Source organism: Nicotiana tabacum, chromosome 3, assembly GCF_000715075.1.
Source record: "Nicotiana tabacum cultivar K326 chromosome 3, ASM71507v2, whole genome shotgun sequence".
Taxonomy (NCBI): Eukaryota; Viridiplantae; Streptophyta; class Magnoliopsida; order Solanales; family Solanaceae; genus Nicotiana; species Nicotiana tabacum.
Genome location: NC_134082.1, coordinates 166,258,311 through 166,274,771, shown reverse-complemented (window position 1 = coordinate 166,274,771; position 16,461 = coordinate 166,258,311). Strand labels below are relative to the sequence as shown.

At 39.7% G+C, this 16,461-nt stretch overlaps 1 protein-coding gene across 1 annotated transcript; it reads left to right on the top strand.

Moving 5' to 3' along the window:
- The first annotated feature begins 5,109 nt into the window (after positions 1–5,109).
- Positions 5,110–13,403, top strand: LOC107797811 (nuclear pore complex protein GP210). The gene is made up of 3 exons (XM_016620731.2): positions 5,110–5,520; positions 6,177–6,442; positions 7,711–13,403. The coding sequence occupies exons 1-3, from the start codon at positions 5,360–5,362 to the stop codon at positions 13,116–13,118; spliced, it is 5,835 nt and encodes a 1,944-aa protein (XP_016476217.2). The 5' UTR covers positions 5,110–5,359; the 3' UTR covers positions 13,119–13,403.
- Positions 13,404–16,461: the final 3,058 nt, after the last annotated feature.

The window sequence follows — 16,461 nt, the reverse complement described above, 5'->3', positions numbered from 1 at the left end:
CCTAGGTCGTTACATAAAGCCATCTAGAGGATTAAGGTAGGGTGATCCTCTATCACCTCACTTATTCTTAATATTTGCTGAAGGATTATTTGCTTTATTACACTCGGCCGAACAACGAGAAAAGTTAAAAGGGTTCACACTAGGGAGGAGTAGTCCTTCTGTTTCCTATTTATTTTTTGCAGATGACTTAAGGATAGTGTTGCTACGATTAATAGAACAACAACAACAACATATCCAGTGTAGTAACAACTACGATTAATTATATTTTGGACATATATGCAAGGTGCTTAGGACAAATAATTAAATTTGAAAAATCAGCAGCCTTTTTTAGTAAGAATACTATGGAGGAGGAAAGGGTTACAATATGTTCTTCATTAAATAATATCCGAATATGTGAAAGGGTGATGTATTTAGGATTGCCCACTGTAGTGGAAAGATCTAAAAAAGAAATAATGGCATTCATAAAGTATAGAATTTTATCAAAAACAAAGGGTTGGAAAAGAAAGTTTTTAAGTTAAACAGGGAAGAAAGTTTTATTCCCTGTTACTTACCAAAGTTCAATGGCGAAGACTCAGATTGACTATCTCCTCCTCAGGAGATGCGATAGAAGGTTGTGCGAGGACTGCAAGGTTATCCCAGGTGAGACCCTCTCAACGCAGCATAGGCTTTTGGTGAAGGACATTTGTATTAGGATAAGGAGGAAGAAGACGTCAGTACAAGGACGCCCCAGGATTAGGTGAGGCGCCTTAACTAAGGATAAAGCTAAGGAGTTGGAAGGAAGGTTATCGGCAATGAGAGCTTGGAGAAGTAGTGGGGACGCAAACACAATGTGGTCGACGACGACAGACTGTATAAGAAAGGCGGCGAGAGAGGTGTTAGGGATATCTACAGGCCACAATGGTGGCCACAAAGGAGATTGGTGGTGGAATGCAGATGTCCAAGGTAAAGTGGAAGCAAAGAAGGCGGCTTACCTACAGTTAGTAGGGATCACTGACGAGGAGGAGAAGAGATAGAACACTCAAAGGTATAAGGTAGCTAGGAAGAAGGCGAAGATGGCAGTGACGGAGGCTAAGACGACAACTTTTGCTCGTCTGTATGAGGAACTAAGGAACAAAGATGGGGAGAAGAAGTTATTCCGACTCGCTAAGGCGAGAGAGAGGACGACTCGGGATCTCGACCAAGTGAGGTGCATAAAAGATGATGACGGCAAAGTTTTGATGGGAGATGACCAGATTAAGAGGAGATGACAGACCTACTTTCATAAACTTCTAAGTGAAGAAGGGGATCAGGATATTATACTTGGGGAATTGAGGAATGCCGATAGTCACCATAAATTAAGTAATTGTAGGGACATTGAGATCGATGAAGTCATGGAGGCAATGCATAAAATGAGAAGGGGCAGAGCTACCGGGCCAGACGAAATTCCGGTTGAACTGTGAAGGTGTGTGGGTAGAGCAGGCTTGGAGTGACTTACTGCATTGTTTAGTGTTATATTCAAGACTAATAGGATGCCTGAAGAGTGGAGGTGGAGTACAATGGTCCCGTTGTATAAGAACAAAGGTGATGTCCAGAGCTGTAACAACTATAGGGGCATCAAATTACTAAGTCATACCATGAAAGTTTGGGAGAGAGTGGTAGAAATGAGAGTGCGAAGGACGGTGTCTATTTCAGACAACCAGTTCGGGTTCATGCCGGGGCGATCTACCACAGAAGCTATCCACCTTATTAGGAGGATGGTGGAACAGTACAGGGATAGGAAGAAGGATCTCCACATGGTGTTTATTGATCTGGAGAAAGCGTACGATAGGGTTCCTAGGGAGGTCTTATGGAGCTGCTTAGAGGATAAAGGGGTCCCGATTGACTATATTAGGGTGATTAAAGACATGTATGTTGGAGCTAAGACTCGGGTTAGGACAGTAGGAGGCGACTCTGAACACTTTCCAGTTACTACGGGGTTGCACCAAGGGTCTGCGCTCAACCCATTCCTATTTGCCCTGCTGATGGATGCACTGACTCATCATATTCAAGGGGAGGTGTCATGGTGCATGCTATTTGCTGATGACATTATTCGAATTGACGAGACACGAGGCGGCATCAACGAGAGGCTAGAGATTTGGAGATATGCTCTTGAGTCTAAAGGTTTCAAGTTGAGCAGGACGAAGACGGAATACCTCGAGTGCAAATTTGGAGTTGAGCCGACGGAAGCGGGAGTTGAAGTGAGGCTTGACTCTCAAGTCATTCCCAAGAGGGGTAGTTTCAAGTACCTTGGATCGGTTATTCAGGGGATCAGGGAGATTGACGAGAATGTCACACACCATATAGGGGTGGGGTGGATGAAGTGGAGGTTAGCGTCAGGAGTCTTGTGTGACAAGAAAGTGCCACTGTTACTAAAAGGTAAGTTTTATAGAGCAGTGGTTAGGCCTGCCATGTTATATAGAATTGAATGTTGGCCGGTAAAGAACTCACACATCCAAAAGATGAAAGTAGCAGAGATGAGGATGTTGAGATGGATGTGCGGGCATACAAGGATGGATAAGATTAGGAATGAAGATATTCGAGAGAAGGTAGGCGTGGCCCCCATGGAGGACAAGATGCGGGAAGTAAGACTCAGATGGTTCGGGCACATTCAGAGGAGGAGCACTGATGCACCGGTGAGGAGGTGTGAGCGACTGGCTGTAGTGGGCATGCGGAGAGGTAGAGGGCGACCTAAGAAGTATTGGGGAGAGGTGATCAGACATGACATGGCGCAACTTAGGATTACTGAGGACATGGCCCTTGACAGAGAATTATGGAGGTCGAGCATTAAGGTTGTAGGTTAGGGGAAACTTGTGAATATTTCTACAACACAATAGAGTGAGACTAGCCAGTTAGGAGTTAGACTAAGAATGTCATTGGTCGTCTATTGATGCAGGGCTTTACCTGCTAGTTTTACTATACCAGCCATCTATTTCGTATTTCGTATTCTGTATTTCATATCTCTTATATTGTTGTTATTTTATTATGCATTTTTATGGTACTAATATATTGGCTCCTGTTGCTTTTTTGAGCCGAGGGTCTCCTGGAAACAGCCTCTCTACTCTTCCGGGTAGGGGTAAGGTCTGCGTACATATTACCCTCCCCAGACCTCACTTGTGGGATTATACTGGGTCGTTGTTGTTGTTATTGTAGGGAAGAAAGTTTTATTAAAGTCTGTTTTAGCTGTTATCCCCGAATATACTATGTCTTGTTTTCAGATACCTTATAGGCTATGTAAGGAAATCACTAGTTTTGTTAAATTTTTGGCGGGGTACGAATGATTATATTAGAGAAAAATACATTTTGAAAAGTGGGAAAAACTATATGAACCAAAATTTAAACGGGGGTTAGGCTTTTCGGAATTTAAAGGCTTTTAATATGACTCTTTTAGCCAAACTAGCATGGCAAATTCTGACTGAACCGAATTTGTTAGTTTCTCAACTCCTTAAAGGTAAATATTTTCTTAATGAATCTTTCTTATAGACACCGACTAATATATCTAAATCTTGGGTATGGAAAAGTATTTTGTGGGGCGCCATCTCTTAGGTAAATGTGTTAGATGGAATGTTTCAGATGATAAATCTGTAAGAGTATGGAGATCCATGGTTGGCGAGAAATAGCTCTTTTTACCCCTTATGTATGATGAGTGGTGTTGCTACAAATCTGAAAGTATCATAACTGATTGATGATAGTATTAACACATGGAATATCCAAAATTTGAATACTTTATTTAGACAAGATGATGTTGAATCTATTTTAACATTCCAATTTCTTATGTGGGGGCAAATGATCGAATGATTACTAATTCAGGTAATACGAAGTGAAGTATGGTTATTATCTTGCGAAATTGCTCCTTACAAATGATAGAAGTTTGTCTAATCGAGCGGAAAGTAGTTCTCATGTGTTCCCGAAATTATTTTGGAACTACTTATGGTCTTTAAATATTAAAATCAAGCTCAAACATTTCTTAAGACAGTGTGTCTCAAATACATTGCATGTTAGCAATATTATTATAAAAAGATTTCACTCTATGGATGTCGCCTGTCCTATTTGTGGCATGAGATTTGAAACTTTAGACCACATGTTCTTTAAATGTCCTAGATCAATTAATGTGTGAAAAATGAGTCTGATTTGTTGGCCAAATTTGCATCTTATCTCTGATTTTTTGCTACATGATAGTATAAATTAGTGTTAGACCCTAAACAATTCTCAGAAGTTAATACCTTATTGCAACTAGCAGTATCTATTTTATGGATGATTTGAAAAGCTAGGAATAATTGTATTTTTAATTCGGTGATGTGAAGTAAAAATGATATTTTATCTAAAACATTATTTGATTTTAATGAATTTACAGTAGCAAAGGAACATGTTAACACTAGGGAGATGCTTTTACTAACACGCCTTTGCCAACTATTTCTCTAGAAAAATGTTACTTTATGTAGATGCAGGTTTGGATCATTAAAAACTAATGGTGACGTACTTCATGCCTATGGTAGTCCAATCTATTTGTTGGAAAAGCGTTGGCAAAAAAGAAAGCAATCCAATTGGCGGTGAAGTATGATTGGAAGAACATACATATCTTGTCCGATTCCGTAATGGTTCAAATGCTTAATAGAAGCATAAGCCCTTAATGGGAGGTTAATACTATTTGCGATGATATTTGAGACTTAAGCAATATTTGACCAATGTATCTTTTAAGTATCTAAGTAGATGTCTTCATACTTGTAGCCATAAATTAGCTAAATTTTCCTTCTCAGTATTTAGTGAAGTCTATTGGTTTGACAATTCTCCTATTTGGATTGTCAACGAGACTTTATCTTATTTTGTACCGTTGACTATTGAATTTGATTAATGCCGAAAAAAAAAAGGTTAAAACTGTTCAAATGCATATGTATGGACTATTTTAGACCAACTCTAAATATTGGGGACTAGCTTTATTATTTTCTCAATAAAGTTATTTGGCCTGTGTTTCTCTTTATTTCTCCGTTGTCACTTCTTACGTTCCAAACAAAGGATTAACCTGATATTTGATAGTACTCCACGATAATGCGGTAATAAAGTATTATTATAAGTAGTGAAATTTAAAAGATTCCCATAACCTGGTCGTCTTCAATCAAACGTCCGACAAGTAAACCCACTCCCAAAACTTTTCAGTGTATCTCCAAAACCCCAAAATTTCTTCAGCAAAACCCTAGTCATATTACCTCGGATTTTGCCCCCAAACCTTTCCCGCTCCAATCACTGGTTTGACCCCTCAACTCTCATATACTTCGTTCAGTACATCCTTTGGCTGCTTCACTCTCAAATCTGATGGTCTTTCTTAGTTTGCTGTTTTCACCTGAAAATGTTGCTCCACTTTCTTTCACTGCTTCTTCTGCTTTTCCCTTTAGCTACGCCTTTTCCGGCGACTGGTCCTCACATTGCGGACGTCAACATACTGTTGCCTCCCAAAATGACTCACCCTGTTGAGTATAGACTTCAAGGTAGTGATGGTTGCTTCAAATGGTATGTCCCTATTTCCTACATTGCATTCATTTCTGTTTGGTGCATTTGTGAGTGTAGGTGATAGATTTCAATTAACTATTGAGCTATGTTCTTTGCTTAGTTCTTGAAGTTTATGCTGGATTTTTTCTTCCCGTTGCTGGTCATTGTCTTGTCTTAGCTTCCTTTGAGAGCTGAGGTTTTGGTAATAGGTGATCCTTATTTCTTTATAGGTTATTAATAGCAAGTTATTGTGTGTTTGAAGAGCTATTATAAATGAAGTTTCATTAGTTTATGAATATAGAGGGTATCAAGATTAACTTATGTTGTCATGTGTTTTCTTTATTATTATTAAGGAAGAGTATTAGATGCAAAAGCAAGAAATCTAGTTCCTTACAATAGGACCTGAAATTTGAGGCTAGAGTACAATCTTTTTTCGTTTTTTTTATGTTCTATGTATCATAGAACAAATCTTATGCCATTATAAGTTTGTTAAACACTTTTAAGTCATGATTCATCACCTAGTTTTCTATTGACAACGGATATTCTGACATCTGAAGTTGCATGAAGTTGACATTGGTATAAAATTTAAGTAACTTTTCATTTTTTAGAAACACTTCTTATGGATTTGTACTAATATTTTTCTCTCTGCTTTCTGTGTGTCCGTTTTTTGCGTGTAGGACATGGGATCATCATGATATTTTGGCTGTGCTGCCTGAGTACAATGTCAGTAGCCAATGCTCTACAAGTGCCCGCTTGAAATCAATTGCCCCTTATAGTGGTCGAAAGGAGACTGCTGTCTATGCGACAGATGTGCATACTGGAGCTGTGATTCGATGCAAAGTTTATGTTGACAACTTCTCTAGGATCCAGATTTTCCATAGCTCCGTCAAACTTGACCTTGATGGCCTTGCTACTTTACGTGTCCGTGCCTTTGATAGTGAAGGTACTTTGCTACTTTAATAGCTTATTTCGATTTGTTTTAATTGTATTACTTAATTTTTTGGAAATAAAGGCAATTGTTTGATAGCCTATGAATAAAAGGGTGCAACAACAACAACAACAACAACATACCTAGTATTATCCCATACCGTGGGGTCTGGGGAGGGTAGTATATACGCAGACCTTACCCCTACCTTGTGATGATAGAGAGACTGTTTCTAATAGACCCTCGGTTGTTTCCAAAAGGGTGCAAGATTTCATAATTTTAATTAGCATTTGAAATAAGAGGCGGCAGTCATTTTCTAGCTTACTAGACTATATATTCTTTTGTCTTATTCTTCTAAGCCATCATTTAAAAGTGCACTTGTACTGTGCCATCTCTTCCCAACATATAGCAGTCTTTGGTGTTTGCTCTCCTGCTTTGGCTTAGATATTTCTGGAAATACTGTCTCATACTCTTCAACTGAACATGTGTTTTTGCTACTTTAGGCTGGGATCTTTTCATGTGTTTTTACCAGTAATTGATCTTCATATTTATACTGGAATCATATATTGAGCCAAAAATATGGTTTAATATCTGTCATCAATTGTGTGGTTTCACTTTATTCCTCTCAGCTTTCTTTTTGTCTAAAAGTAACTCGTAATCTTTCCTGCTTTGAAGAGGCTTGTTTCTTTTTGTTTTATGGGTTCCTTAATTATAAAAGGCAAAGACACGAGATAGGTGTAGGCTATGTGTATCCTGATTATCTCCAAAAAATTTAAAACTACAAAAGAAAAACAAATATTACAGAACCAAATTATATGTTTTTTATTTTCATAAAAGAGGTATATATTGTATATGATATGTATGACAAAGTACATATTTCTTTCTGTACCATATGAAATGGAAAATCACCTACAAATCCTATTCTTCTAGTCATTATAAAATTCTTAAGGATCAATGAGTCCTACTTTTGCCAACTAGTTCCTAAGATGTTCTGTAACTAATGTGTTACCCTTTTCTCCTTTTATCTGGCGGGCAGATCAGTCAAACACCCAAACCTATAAGAAACAAGGGTTTAAAGATGTGCTACAGACACATCTAGTACTATAAAGCAACCACAATCTCATAGAAGTACCCTGTAGGTAGTAAGTGTACAAGTTTCTCCCCCAAAAGTTTTTCTGTTTAATGCATATTAACTAAAAATTATATCTTATTTTGCAATAAATCTCCATATGAGCATTATTACCATTTTATTTCGATTGCTAAATATGTATTTGCTGAATTTTCAGAGAATGTTTTCTCGTCTTTGGTGGGCATACAATTCACGTGGCACCTAATGCCTGAAACTGATGGATTACCTCATCACCTAACACATATCCCTTTGAAGGACTCTCCATTGAGTGATTGTGGGGGATTATGTGGTGACCTTGATATCCAAATAAAGCTTGAAAATAGCGGCGTGTTTTCTGATCTCTATGTGGTAAAGGGCACGGAAATCGGCCATGAAATAGTGTCTGTTCATTTGGATGAACCATCAGTTAAATATATGGAAGATAAAATTGTCCTAACTGTGGCAGAAGCCATATCTCTGGAACCTCCTTCGCCGGTTTGTGTCCTTATTGGTGCTATTGTTCATTATAGTCTTAAAGTTATCCGTGGGAATATTCCACAACTTGTTACTCTGCCATCTGCCTTTCACCGATGGTCTGTTTCAAACTCCTCAGTTGCTCAGGTAGACAGGATGGTGGGTACTGCCAAGGCTTTGAACTTGGGTATAACAACGGTAACTGTTGAAGATACTAGGGTGGTTGGCCATACACAAGTGTCTTCTTTCCACGTTGTCCTACCAGATTCTTTATCTTTGTATATGTTACCTCTATCTCTTTCTGGTGATCATGTAAAGGGAATTGAACCAATACCCTCTGTGGCACGCTGGTATGTAGTTTCTGGTCGGGAATATCTCATTCAAGTAAGGATTTTCTCGAAAGGAACATGGGTACAAGAAGTTTACATTTCAGAAAATGATGATGTTAAGTTGCATGGTGACTCATCAGAAATCTGGAGTATTATTCCCTCATCCAATCGCATTGGAGAGAAAGGGGTATCCAGAATCCTAAAAGCTCTTTCGTGTGGTCTGGGAAAATTGACTGCGACTCTCACATATTGCACTGGGCACGAAGAAACAAAGGAAGTTCTCAAGGTTGTTCAAGAAGTTATGGTTTGTGACCAGGTGAAGTTCAGCATGGAAGGTGTCTCTGACAGTATTACTCTTCCTTGGGCACCTGGTGTTTATCAGGAGTTGGAGCTAAAGGTTACTGGGGGCTGTGCAATGGTGTCTGGTGACTACAGATGGTTCTCTTCTGATATGTCTATTGTGTCAGTATCTGCTTCTGGGATTGTCCAGGCAAAAAGACCTGGAAAAGTGACTATAAAGGCAGTCTCAGTTTTTGATTCTCTTAATTATGATGAGATAGTTGTTGAAGTGAGTTTGCCTTCTTTAATGATAGTACTGCCTAATTTTCCGGTGGAGACTCCTGTAGGTTCATATCTTCGAGCTGCTGTGACGTTTAAAACATTGGATGGTGACTTATTCTACAAATGTGATGCTTTTAGCCCATCCATTAAGTGGAAAACTGGCAGTGACGCTTTCCTTATTGTGGATGCTGGTGAGACCTTTATTTCTGAAAAGCAAGAAATTCTTCCAATTGATACAGAGAAATATGGTCCTCCATGTGCATGGACTTATGTCTATGCTTCTAATTCTGGTCAGACGATGCTACATGCAACATTGTCAAAAGAATTTCAACAGTATGATCACTATACTGGCGGTTCTGTTGTTCTGCAAGCAACTTCGCGTATTGCAGCTTTTATGCCGCTCATCGTGCACCCGGCTAGTGATGGAAACCAGTTTGGTGGTTACTGGTTTAATTTGGTTCAGGCTGAAGCTGATGATCACTTGGACAATATGGAGCATCTATATCTTGCCCCTGGAACATATTTTGATGTGATGCTTCGTGGAGGACCTAATCGATGGGACCAGGGAGTTGAATTTGTTGAATCCGTGGAGAGTTTGGATGAACACAATCTCAGGGTTCAAGATGGGCTTCTAGTTAGTCAAGAATTTACCAGCTATGGGAGCACATACAGAATCAAGTGCCAAGATGTTGGAAACTTTAGGCTTCTTTTGAAACGTGGGAATTTAATTGGAGAGGGTCATCCTTTGCCTGCTGTATCTGAAGTGCAATTATCACTCACATGTGGTTTCCTGGCCTCTATAGCATTAATAGCTGATGAAACTGTTAATTCCGTTGAAGTGATCCAGTCTGCAGCTCAGGCTGACCGTGGCAGTGGAAGGATTCGTACTACCCCAATCACAATAGCAAATGGGCGCACAGTTCGACTATCAGCAGTTGGCATTAGTGAGTCTGGAATAGCGTTTGGAAACTCATCTTCTCTTCCTTTGAAGTGGGAGCTTAAAGATTGTGATGATCTGGCATTTTGGGATGATATCCACAACTTAGCAATGTTATCAAATTGGGAGAGGTACTTGGTCTTGGCAAATGCAACTGGACTATGTGTTGTACGAGCAACCGTTATTGGACCTGTTGATTTGGTTAGCCATCGTCATTCTCTTAAACACATTCCAGGCCCTGAGAATGATCTAACAGATGCTATACGCTTGCAACTTGTTTCATCCTTAAGGGTCTATCCAGAATTCAGCTTGTTGTATCTCAATCATGATGCCAGGTTGAATCTGTCAATTACTGGAGGAAGTTGTTTCATTGATGCTGCAGTAAATGATACGCAAGTTATGGAAATAACTCAGCCTGCTCCAGGTTTACAGTGTACACAATTACTACTGGCTCCTAAGAAGCTGGGAACTGCACTTGTAACGGTTCGAGACGTTGGGCTTGCTCCACCTCTTTCCGCTTTCTCTGTGGTTCAAGTTGCAGATGTGGACTGGATTAAGATTAAATCTGGAGAAGAATTGAGCATTATGGAAGGGAGTTCACTGTCAATCAATTTTCTTGCTGGAGTAAATGATGGGAACACTTTTGATTCTTCGCAGTATGTTTACATGAATATTCGTGTTCATATTGAGGATCATATAGTTGAACTTGTCAATGAAGATGATCTTTCCTGTTGTGATGATGGATATGTGATTGTGCCTAACTTCAGAATAAGGGCAATGCGCCTTGGGGTCACCACACTGTATGTCAGCGCTAGACAACATACTGGCCATGAGATACTGAGTCAGCCAATTAAGGTAGAAGTCTATGCACCACCTAGAATTCAGCCTAGTGATATTTTCCTTGTACCAGGTGCTTCTTACGTTCTTACTGTCAGAGGAGGCCCAAAAACTGGTGCGTATATCAAGTTCGTCAGTATGGATAATGAGGTTGCTAAGGTCCATACAGCCACAGGACGAGTTTCTGCAACATCACCAGGAAACAGTACCATAGCTGCCAAGATATACAGGAATGGAGATATCTTTATTTGTCAGGCATATGGTGAAGTTAAAGTAGGTGTTCCTTCTTCAGCTATGTTAAATGTTCAAAGTGAGCAGCTAGCTGTTGGCCGTCAAATACCAATATTTCCCTCCCTGTCTGAGGGAAATTTATTTTCATTTTATGAACTTTGCAGAAATTATAAGTGGACTATAAATGATGAAGAGGTGTTGAGTTTCCAAGCAGCAGACGACTTACATGGTGGAAAAAATGGAATGCTCTTGTCCAGTGAAAAAGGCAATGGGCTGGCAGGATACGTGGGTGATAAAGACCTTGGTTTTATTCAAGTATTGCATGGAAGATCTGCGGGGCAGACAGATGTTACAGTTTCTTTCTCCTGTGATTTTGTTGCTCGTAAATCTTTTTCACAGTCAAGATTATATACTGCATCTATTTCCTTGTCGGTAGTGCCTGAGCTTCCCCTTGCGCTCGGGTCACCAATTACTTGGATTCTCCCTCCACATTATACCACGTCTGATCTTTTGCCTTCAGCTTCTAAAACTTTCAGTAAAGGGGATCCAAGTATGGGTAAGGTTACTTATTCTATACTGGGAGACTGTAGAAGAAAGGGTGAAAGGGAGGAAGATGATCCTATACTCATTGATGGGAGCAGAATAAGAACAAAAGAGAGTGGCAATCTTGCATGTATTCAAGCAAAAGATAGGTCAAATGGAAGAGTTGAGGTAGCATCTTGTGTGAAGGTTGCTGAAGTGACTCAAGTACGTTTCACGTCAGAAAAGTTACTGGTTCACACATTAGCGATAGGTGCTGAAATTGATGTTCCGATCAAATATTATGATGTGCTTGGGAATCCTTTCCACGAGGCTCATGATGTATTTCTTTTTGGAGTTGAAACTAACTACCGTGATGTCATCTCTGTCGAGGATGCAGTTGATGGCAATGGAAATGTCCATCTCAGAGCAATCAGTCATGGTAGAGCTCTTGTGCGAGTAGGTTTTGCCAATGACCTGGAGAAGTCTGATTATGTGGTGATTCTCGTTGGTGCTCATTTGCATCCTCAGGATCCAACCTTTCACCTAGGGAGTGGTCTTAACTTCAGCATAGAAGGTCTAAATGATCAGGTATCTGGTCAGTGGTTTAGTAGTAATACAAGCATTGTGTCTGTGGACCAGCTATCTGGACATGCCAAGGCGATAGGGGAAGGTTCTGCACGAATTATCTTTGAGAGTTCAAATATGAAACTGCAAACTACAGTTACAGTGTCTCAGCCAGAGATGATGTCTGTTGATGCTCCAAGAGAGGTGCTGACAAACGTGCCGCTTCCAGCAAATGGATATAGCTTTCATGTGAAACTTAATGATGCTCATGGCCACAAGTATAAATCTGCTAAAAACAGGGCAATTTTCTTGTTTGATTGCCTGGTTGATCCACCTTATGTTGGATACGTGAAGCCATGGGTTGATCTTGATACTGGTAGTTCGTATTGCCTTTTCTTCCCTTACTCTCCAGAACATTTGGTACTTGCCACTCCAAAGTCAGGAGACACTAGACTGGATTTAGCTGTTACCATAAAGGCATCGCTCATAGGAGAGCAGAATATCTCAGGATCTGCTTCAGCACTTTTTGTTGGAGGCTTCATCATTCTGGGAACAGAAGGAGATTCATTGCAGTTAAATCTAACCCCAGAATATAACAAGAGTGTCCTAACTGTCGTAGGAAACACGGATGTGAATATCTACTGGCATGATCAGGAACGGCTAGCTATCAGACCAATATATGGGGAAGATTCGCAAGGAGGAAGCCGTGCACAGTACGAGGTCAAAATTCGCAGAGCAGAGAAATTTAAAGACAAACTGATTTTTACACTCCCAGCCACTGGTCAGAGGATGGAAGTTAATGTTTGCTATGAACCCGAAGAGAGAAGAGCAACATCTGCTAATCTTAATTTATGGTCCGCTGCTGCTGTGTGTTTCATTTTGATGATATTCACAGCTACTTTATTCATTTGTTACTTGGACCAACCTGTGAGATCCCGACCAACTGCTCCTCCTGGCACGCCAAGGGTAGCTGCACCTGCAACTCCTGAGCGGAGCAGTCCTGCTGTAGTAAACGAGCATTCTCCTCGGACACCTCAGCCTTTCTTGGATTATGTTAGGAGGACAATTGATGAAACCCCATACTACAGACAAGATTTTAGGAGGAGAGCTAATCCTCAGAATACTTACTAGCATACCGGTGGCTGTATTCTTCCCTTCCCTCTCCCCTTTTTGCCTTGTCAGATATGTCAAATGGTTTCTCAGGTAATTGCCAAGGTCTTGAATCTGGCTGCATACTTTACAATGATATTGTTGTATTTTGTTGGTATAATTCGTGTAGAGTATTGATAGTTGTCATTTGATTTTAGTTAGGACAGGGATCTATGCCTACGGATCTTTCTTGAAAAGCAGGCTCATTTGTCAAAGAATTCTTATGTCCTGCTTTCTAATGGAAAAGGCACAATCTTTTTCTGCAGTATAACTTTCCTGTGCACAAAATTGAGTACATCTCTCTACCTCAGGAGCGGTTGCGAGTTTGTGCTCATTATATTTGGTAATGAAGATAATTTTTAAGTAGCTGTACCATACAATAACTTTGATAGACAGGGATCTTGTTAAAAAAATTAATAGAGCACAAAAGATAGACCTTACATGAGTCATTTGCCTTATTCTCGAACTAAAGACATTAAATCTTTTTTTTTTTTTGGGGGTAAGTAGACTTTAATTTTATTACTTCAAGGATGCTCTTTGATATGATGTTCCTTTACAAAGTGGGTCAGTAGAAGTGTGGGCATTAAGATTTTAGGCAGAATGACTTTCTGGCCACTTAGACTTGTAGGGCATTTGAAAGTCGATACATGAACTTTAAACTTTCTCATTTGAACATTTGAACTCTTGATTTCCTAAACTAATAAACACATTTGATCGTTGACCATGCCCATGTGGCGTCACTTGATCCTAATCAGCCTGCTGCGCGAGGAACACGATGCACAGGAGCGTGAGAACCCTCTTCCCAACGCCCAACGGTCCAAAATGGTGTGCATTTAAGTGGGTTCTTATTCATTCCTTGTAAAATACATTATCCCTCCATTATATAGAATCTGAAGCTCCATTCCTCCATTTAAACTAAAATCTGAAGCTCCATTTAATTTTTTTCTTCTTTTACCAAACCGTGAAAATGATGCAAAGTCCTATATTTTGTCATTATGGAGTTGAAATTAAGTTTTGCATCACTTGGAAGCCAACAAATCCGGAAAAAGGTTTCATGGGTGCTCAAATTATGGTCGAAACAATTCTTGTAATCTTTTTAGGTGGTTTGACCCCCTTCTTCCAGACCACTATAAACAAGTGATTTCAGAGTTGTTATAAAAAATTAGAGAGAGAGAGAGATCGACTGCATCGTAGGAAGAGGGTGAAGATCATTATAACTTTAGTTGTTGTATTACCGCTAATCATTGTTATTTTCTTCTTGGTCTAGTTAGCACTAATTATTGTAATTGTCTTCATAACCCTATGTACAATGATAATACAAAATGTATGATGAATTTTTGTGGAATGAAAATTAGTGTTTGACATAACAAGAAGACGTATATAAACAACCAAGTTCGATCAGCCTTCTGGGTTAACAAAATTGGCTAGTGAAAGTTGTCTAGTAGCATAATTTGAACACTGTGACAAAATAAAAGCCATACTTAAACATCCAAAGTTAACCTACAAATTAAGTTCTGCAACTAACAGACTTAAGCTATCACAAAAACAAACATTCGGCAAACCATTATGGTTGAGTTTGGTTGATGTTTTGCTGAGATTGGCTCAAGTTTGGACATGGAGACTGACTTGGTTGAGATGAGGAATGGACTTGAGGTTGGCTAAGCTTACTTGAGTTTGTTTTCTCCTCAACTATTGTTGAAGTTGCCTTTGTATTATAGCATTTCTTCCTTGCCACCTTAGTCTAGGTGCACTGTATCCAAGATCAATATTGGTCTGCCGGCATCCACTATTTTTGTAGGAGCAGAAAGTACCCTATCTTTTGATACACATTGCATAGAAAGTCAAACTAGCACCCAAACTACTAATATTTAAATAAAACTTTAAATCCAAATCACTTACCCTTTCTATCATTGTTGATGAATCACTAAACAAGATACCAAATCCAGCAGTACTAGGTCTTCCTTGATGTCCAGTAGCTCTTGGCCTTCCTCTAACACTAGATAGAATATCCTCAGAAGTCTTTGATCTCATACTTTCAGTATCGTGATATAAGATAAAGTACTATCTAATGATGTAAAAATGATGGTCCTAATACAACTTAACTAAAGTAAAAAATGTAACGACCCGACTGGTCGTTTTGCTTTATAGAACCTCGTTCCCCTAAATAAGACTTTACGTACTTGCTTTTAATGATTTATGACTTGTGGGTACGGTTGGTTCGGGCTTTGGAAGAGTTTGGGTTGAAATCGGAACACTTGGTTCCTTAAGGTTGGCTTAAAAGGCCAAGTTTGACTTCAGTCAATGTTTTGAGTAAACGACCTCGGAATCGGGATTTGAAGGTTCCAACGGGTTCGTATGACGATTTCGGACTTGGGCGTATGATCGGATCGGATTTTGGATGACCCAGGAGCATATTGGCGCTTAATAGTGAAAGTTAATTCCTTAAGGATTTTAAAGTTCTTAAATATTTGGTTTGGAGCGAGTTTTTGTGTTATCGAGTTCCAAATGGAATTCCGAGATCAGGAATAGTTCCGTATTGTCATTTAAGACTTGCACGTAAAATTTGGTGTCAATCTGAGCAGTATAAGTGTGTTTCGTTGCCTTGGATGTGAATTGAAGAACTTGAAGTTCATAAGTTTGATTCCATTGGTTTTAGGGGGTGATTCTTAGATTTAGCGTTGTTTCGGGCGTTCCGAAGGTTCGAGCGAGTCTGTTTTATATTTTCAAACTTGTGGGTATGTTGGGGGGGGGCCGGGGCCCCGAGCGTCAATCGAATGATGCTCGAGTTGAGTTAGGAAATTTTGGAAGGAGATGAAGCTTTAGGTTGTTGTCATAACCACAACTGTGGTTGGCCAGCCACAGGTGCGAGACCGCAGAAGCGGTTGTTCCTTCGCAGGTGCGGCCTATGGGGAGGAACCCAGGAACCGCAGATACGACCCCTAGACCGCAGATGCAGCCCCAGCCAGCCCGGTCAAATTCAGCAGATGCAGACCTCTCCTCGCAGAAGCAAGACCGCAGATGCGGTCCCCTAACCGCAAGTGCGGAAATCGCTGAAGGCAGTGCCTTCTTTTAATACGGGAAATGTGTTATTTTTGACACATTTCATTCATTTCTTGGGCGATTTGGGAGCTTCCAAAGAGGAGACTTCAATCTAGCATTGTGAGGTAAATTATTTCTACTTAATGTGAGTTTAGTACTTGGTTTTTGGGTAGATTAGCACATAAATATTAGTGAAAATCATGGGGTTAGAGTAAAACCTAGGGTTTTGATAAAACAAGATTTAATCACAAAATTTGTTATGGAATGAAGTAAAAATCATATATTC

Coding starts and splice junctions, on each gene's coding strand:
- LOC107797811 (XM_016620731.2), top strand. CDS start 5,360: ATGTTGCTCCACTTTCTTTCACTGCTTCTTCTGCTTTTCCCTTTAGCT. Junction 5,521..6,176: donor AGTGATGGTTGCTTCAAATG/GTATGTCCCTAT, acceptor TTTTGCGTGTAG/GACATGGGATCATCATGATA. Junction 6,443..7,710: donor CCGTGCCTTTGATAGTGAAG/GTACTTTGCTAC, acceptor CTGAATTTTCAG/AGAATGTTTTCTCGTCTTTG.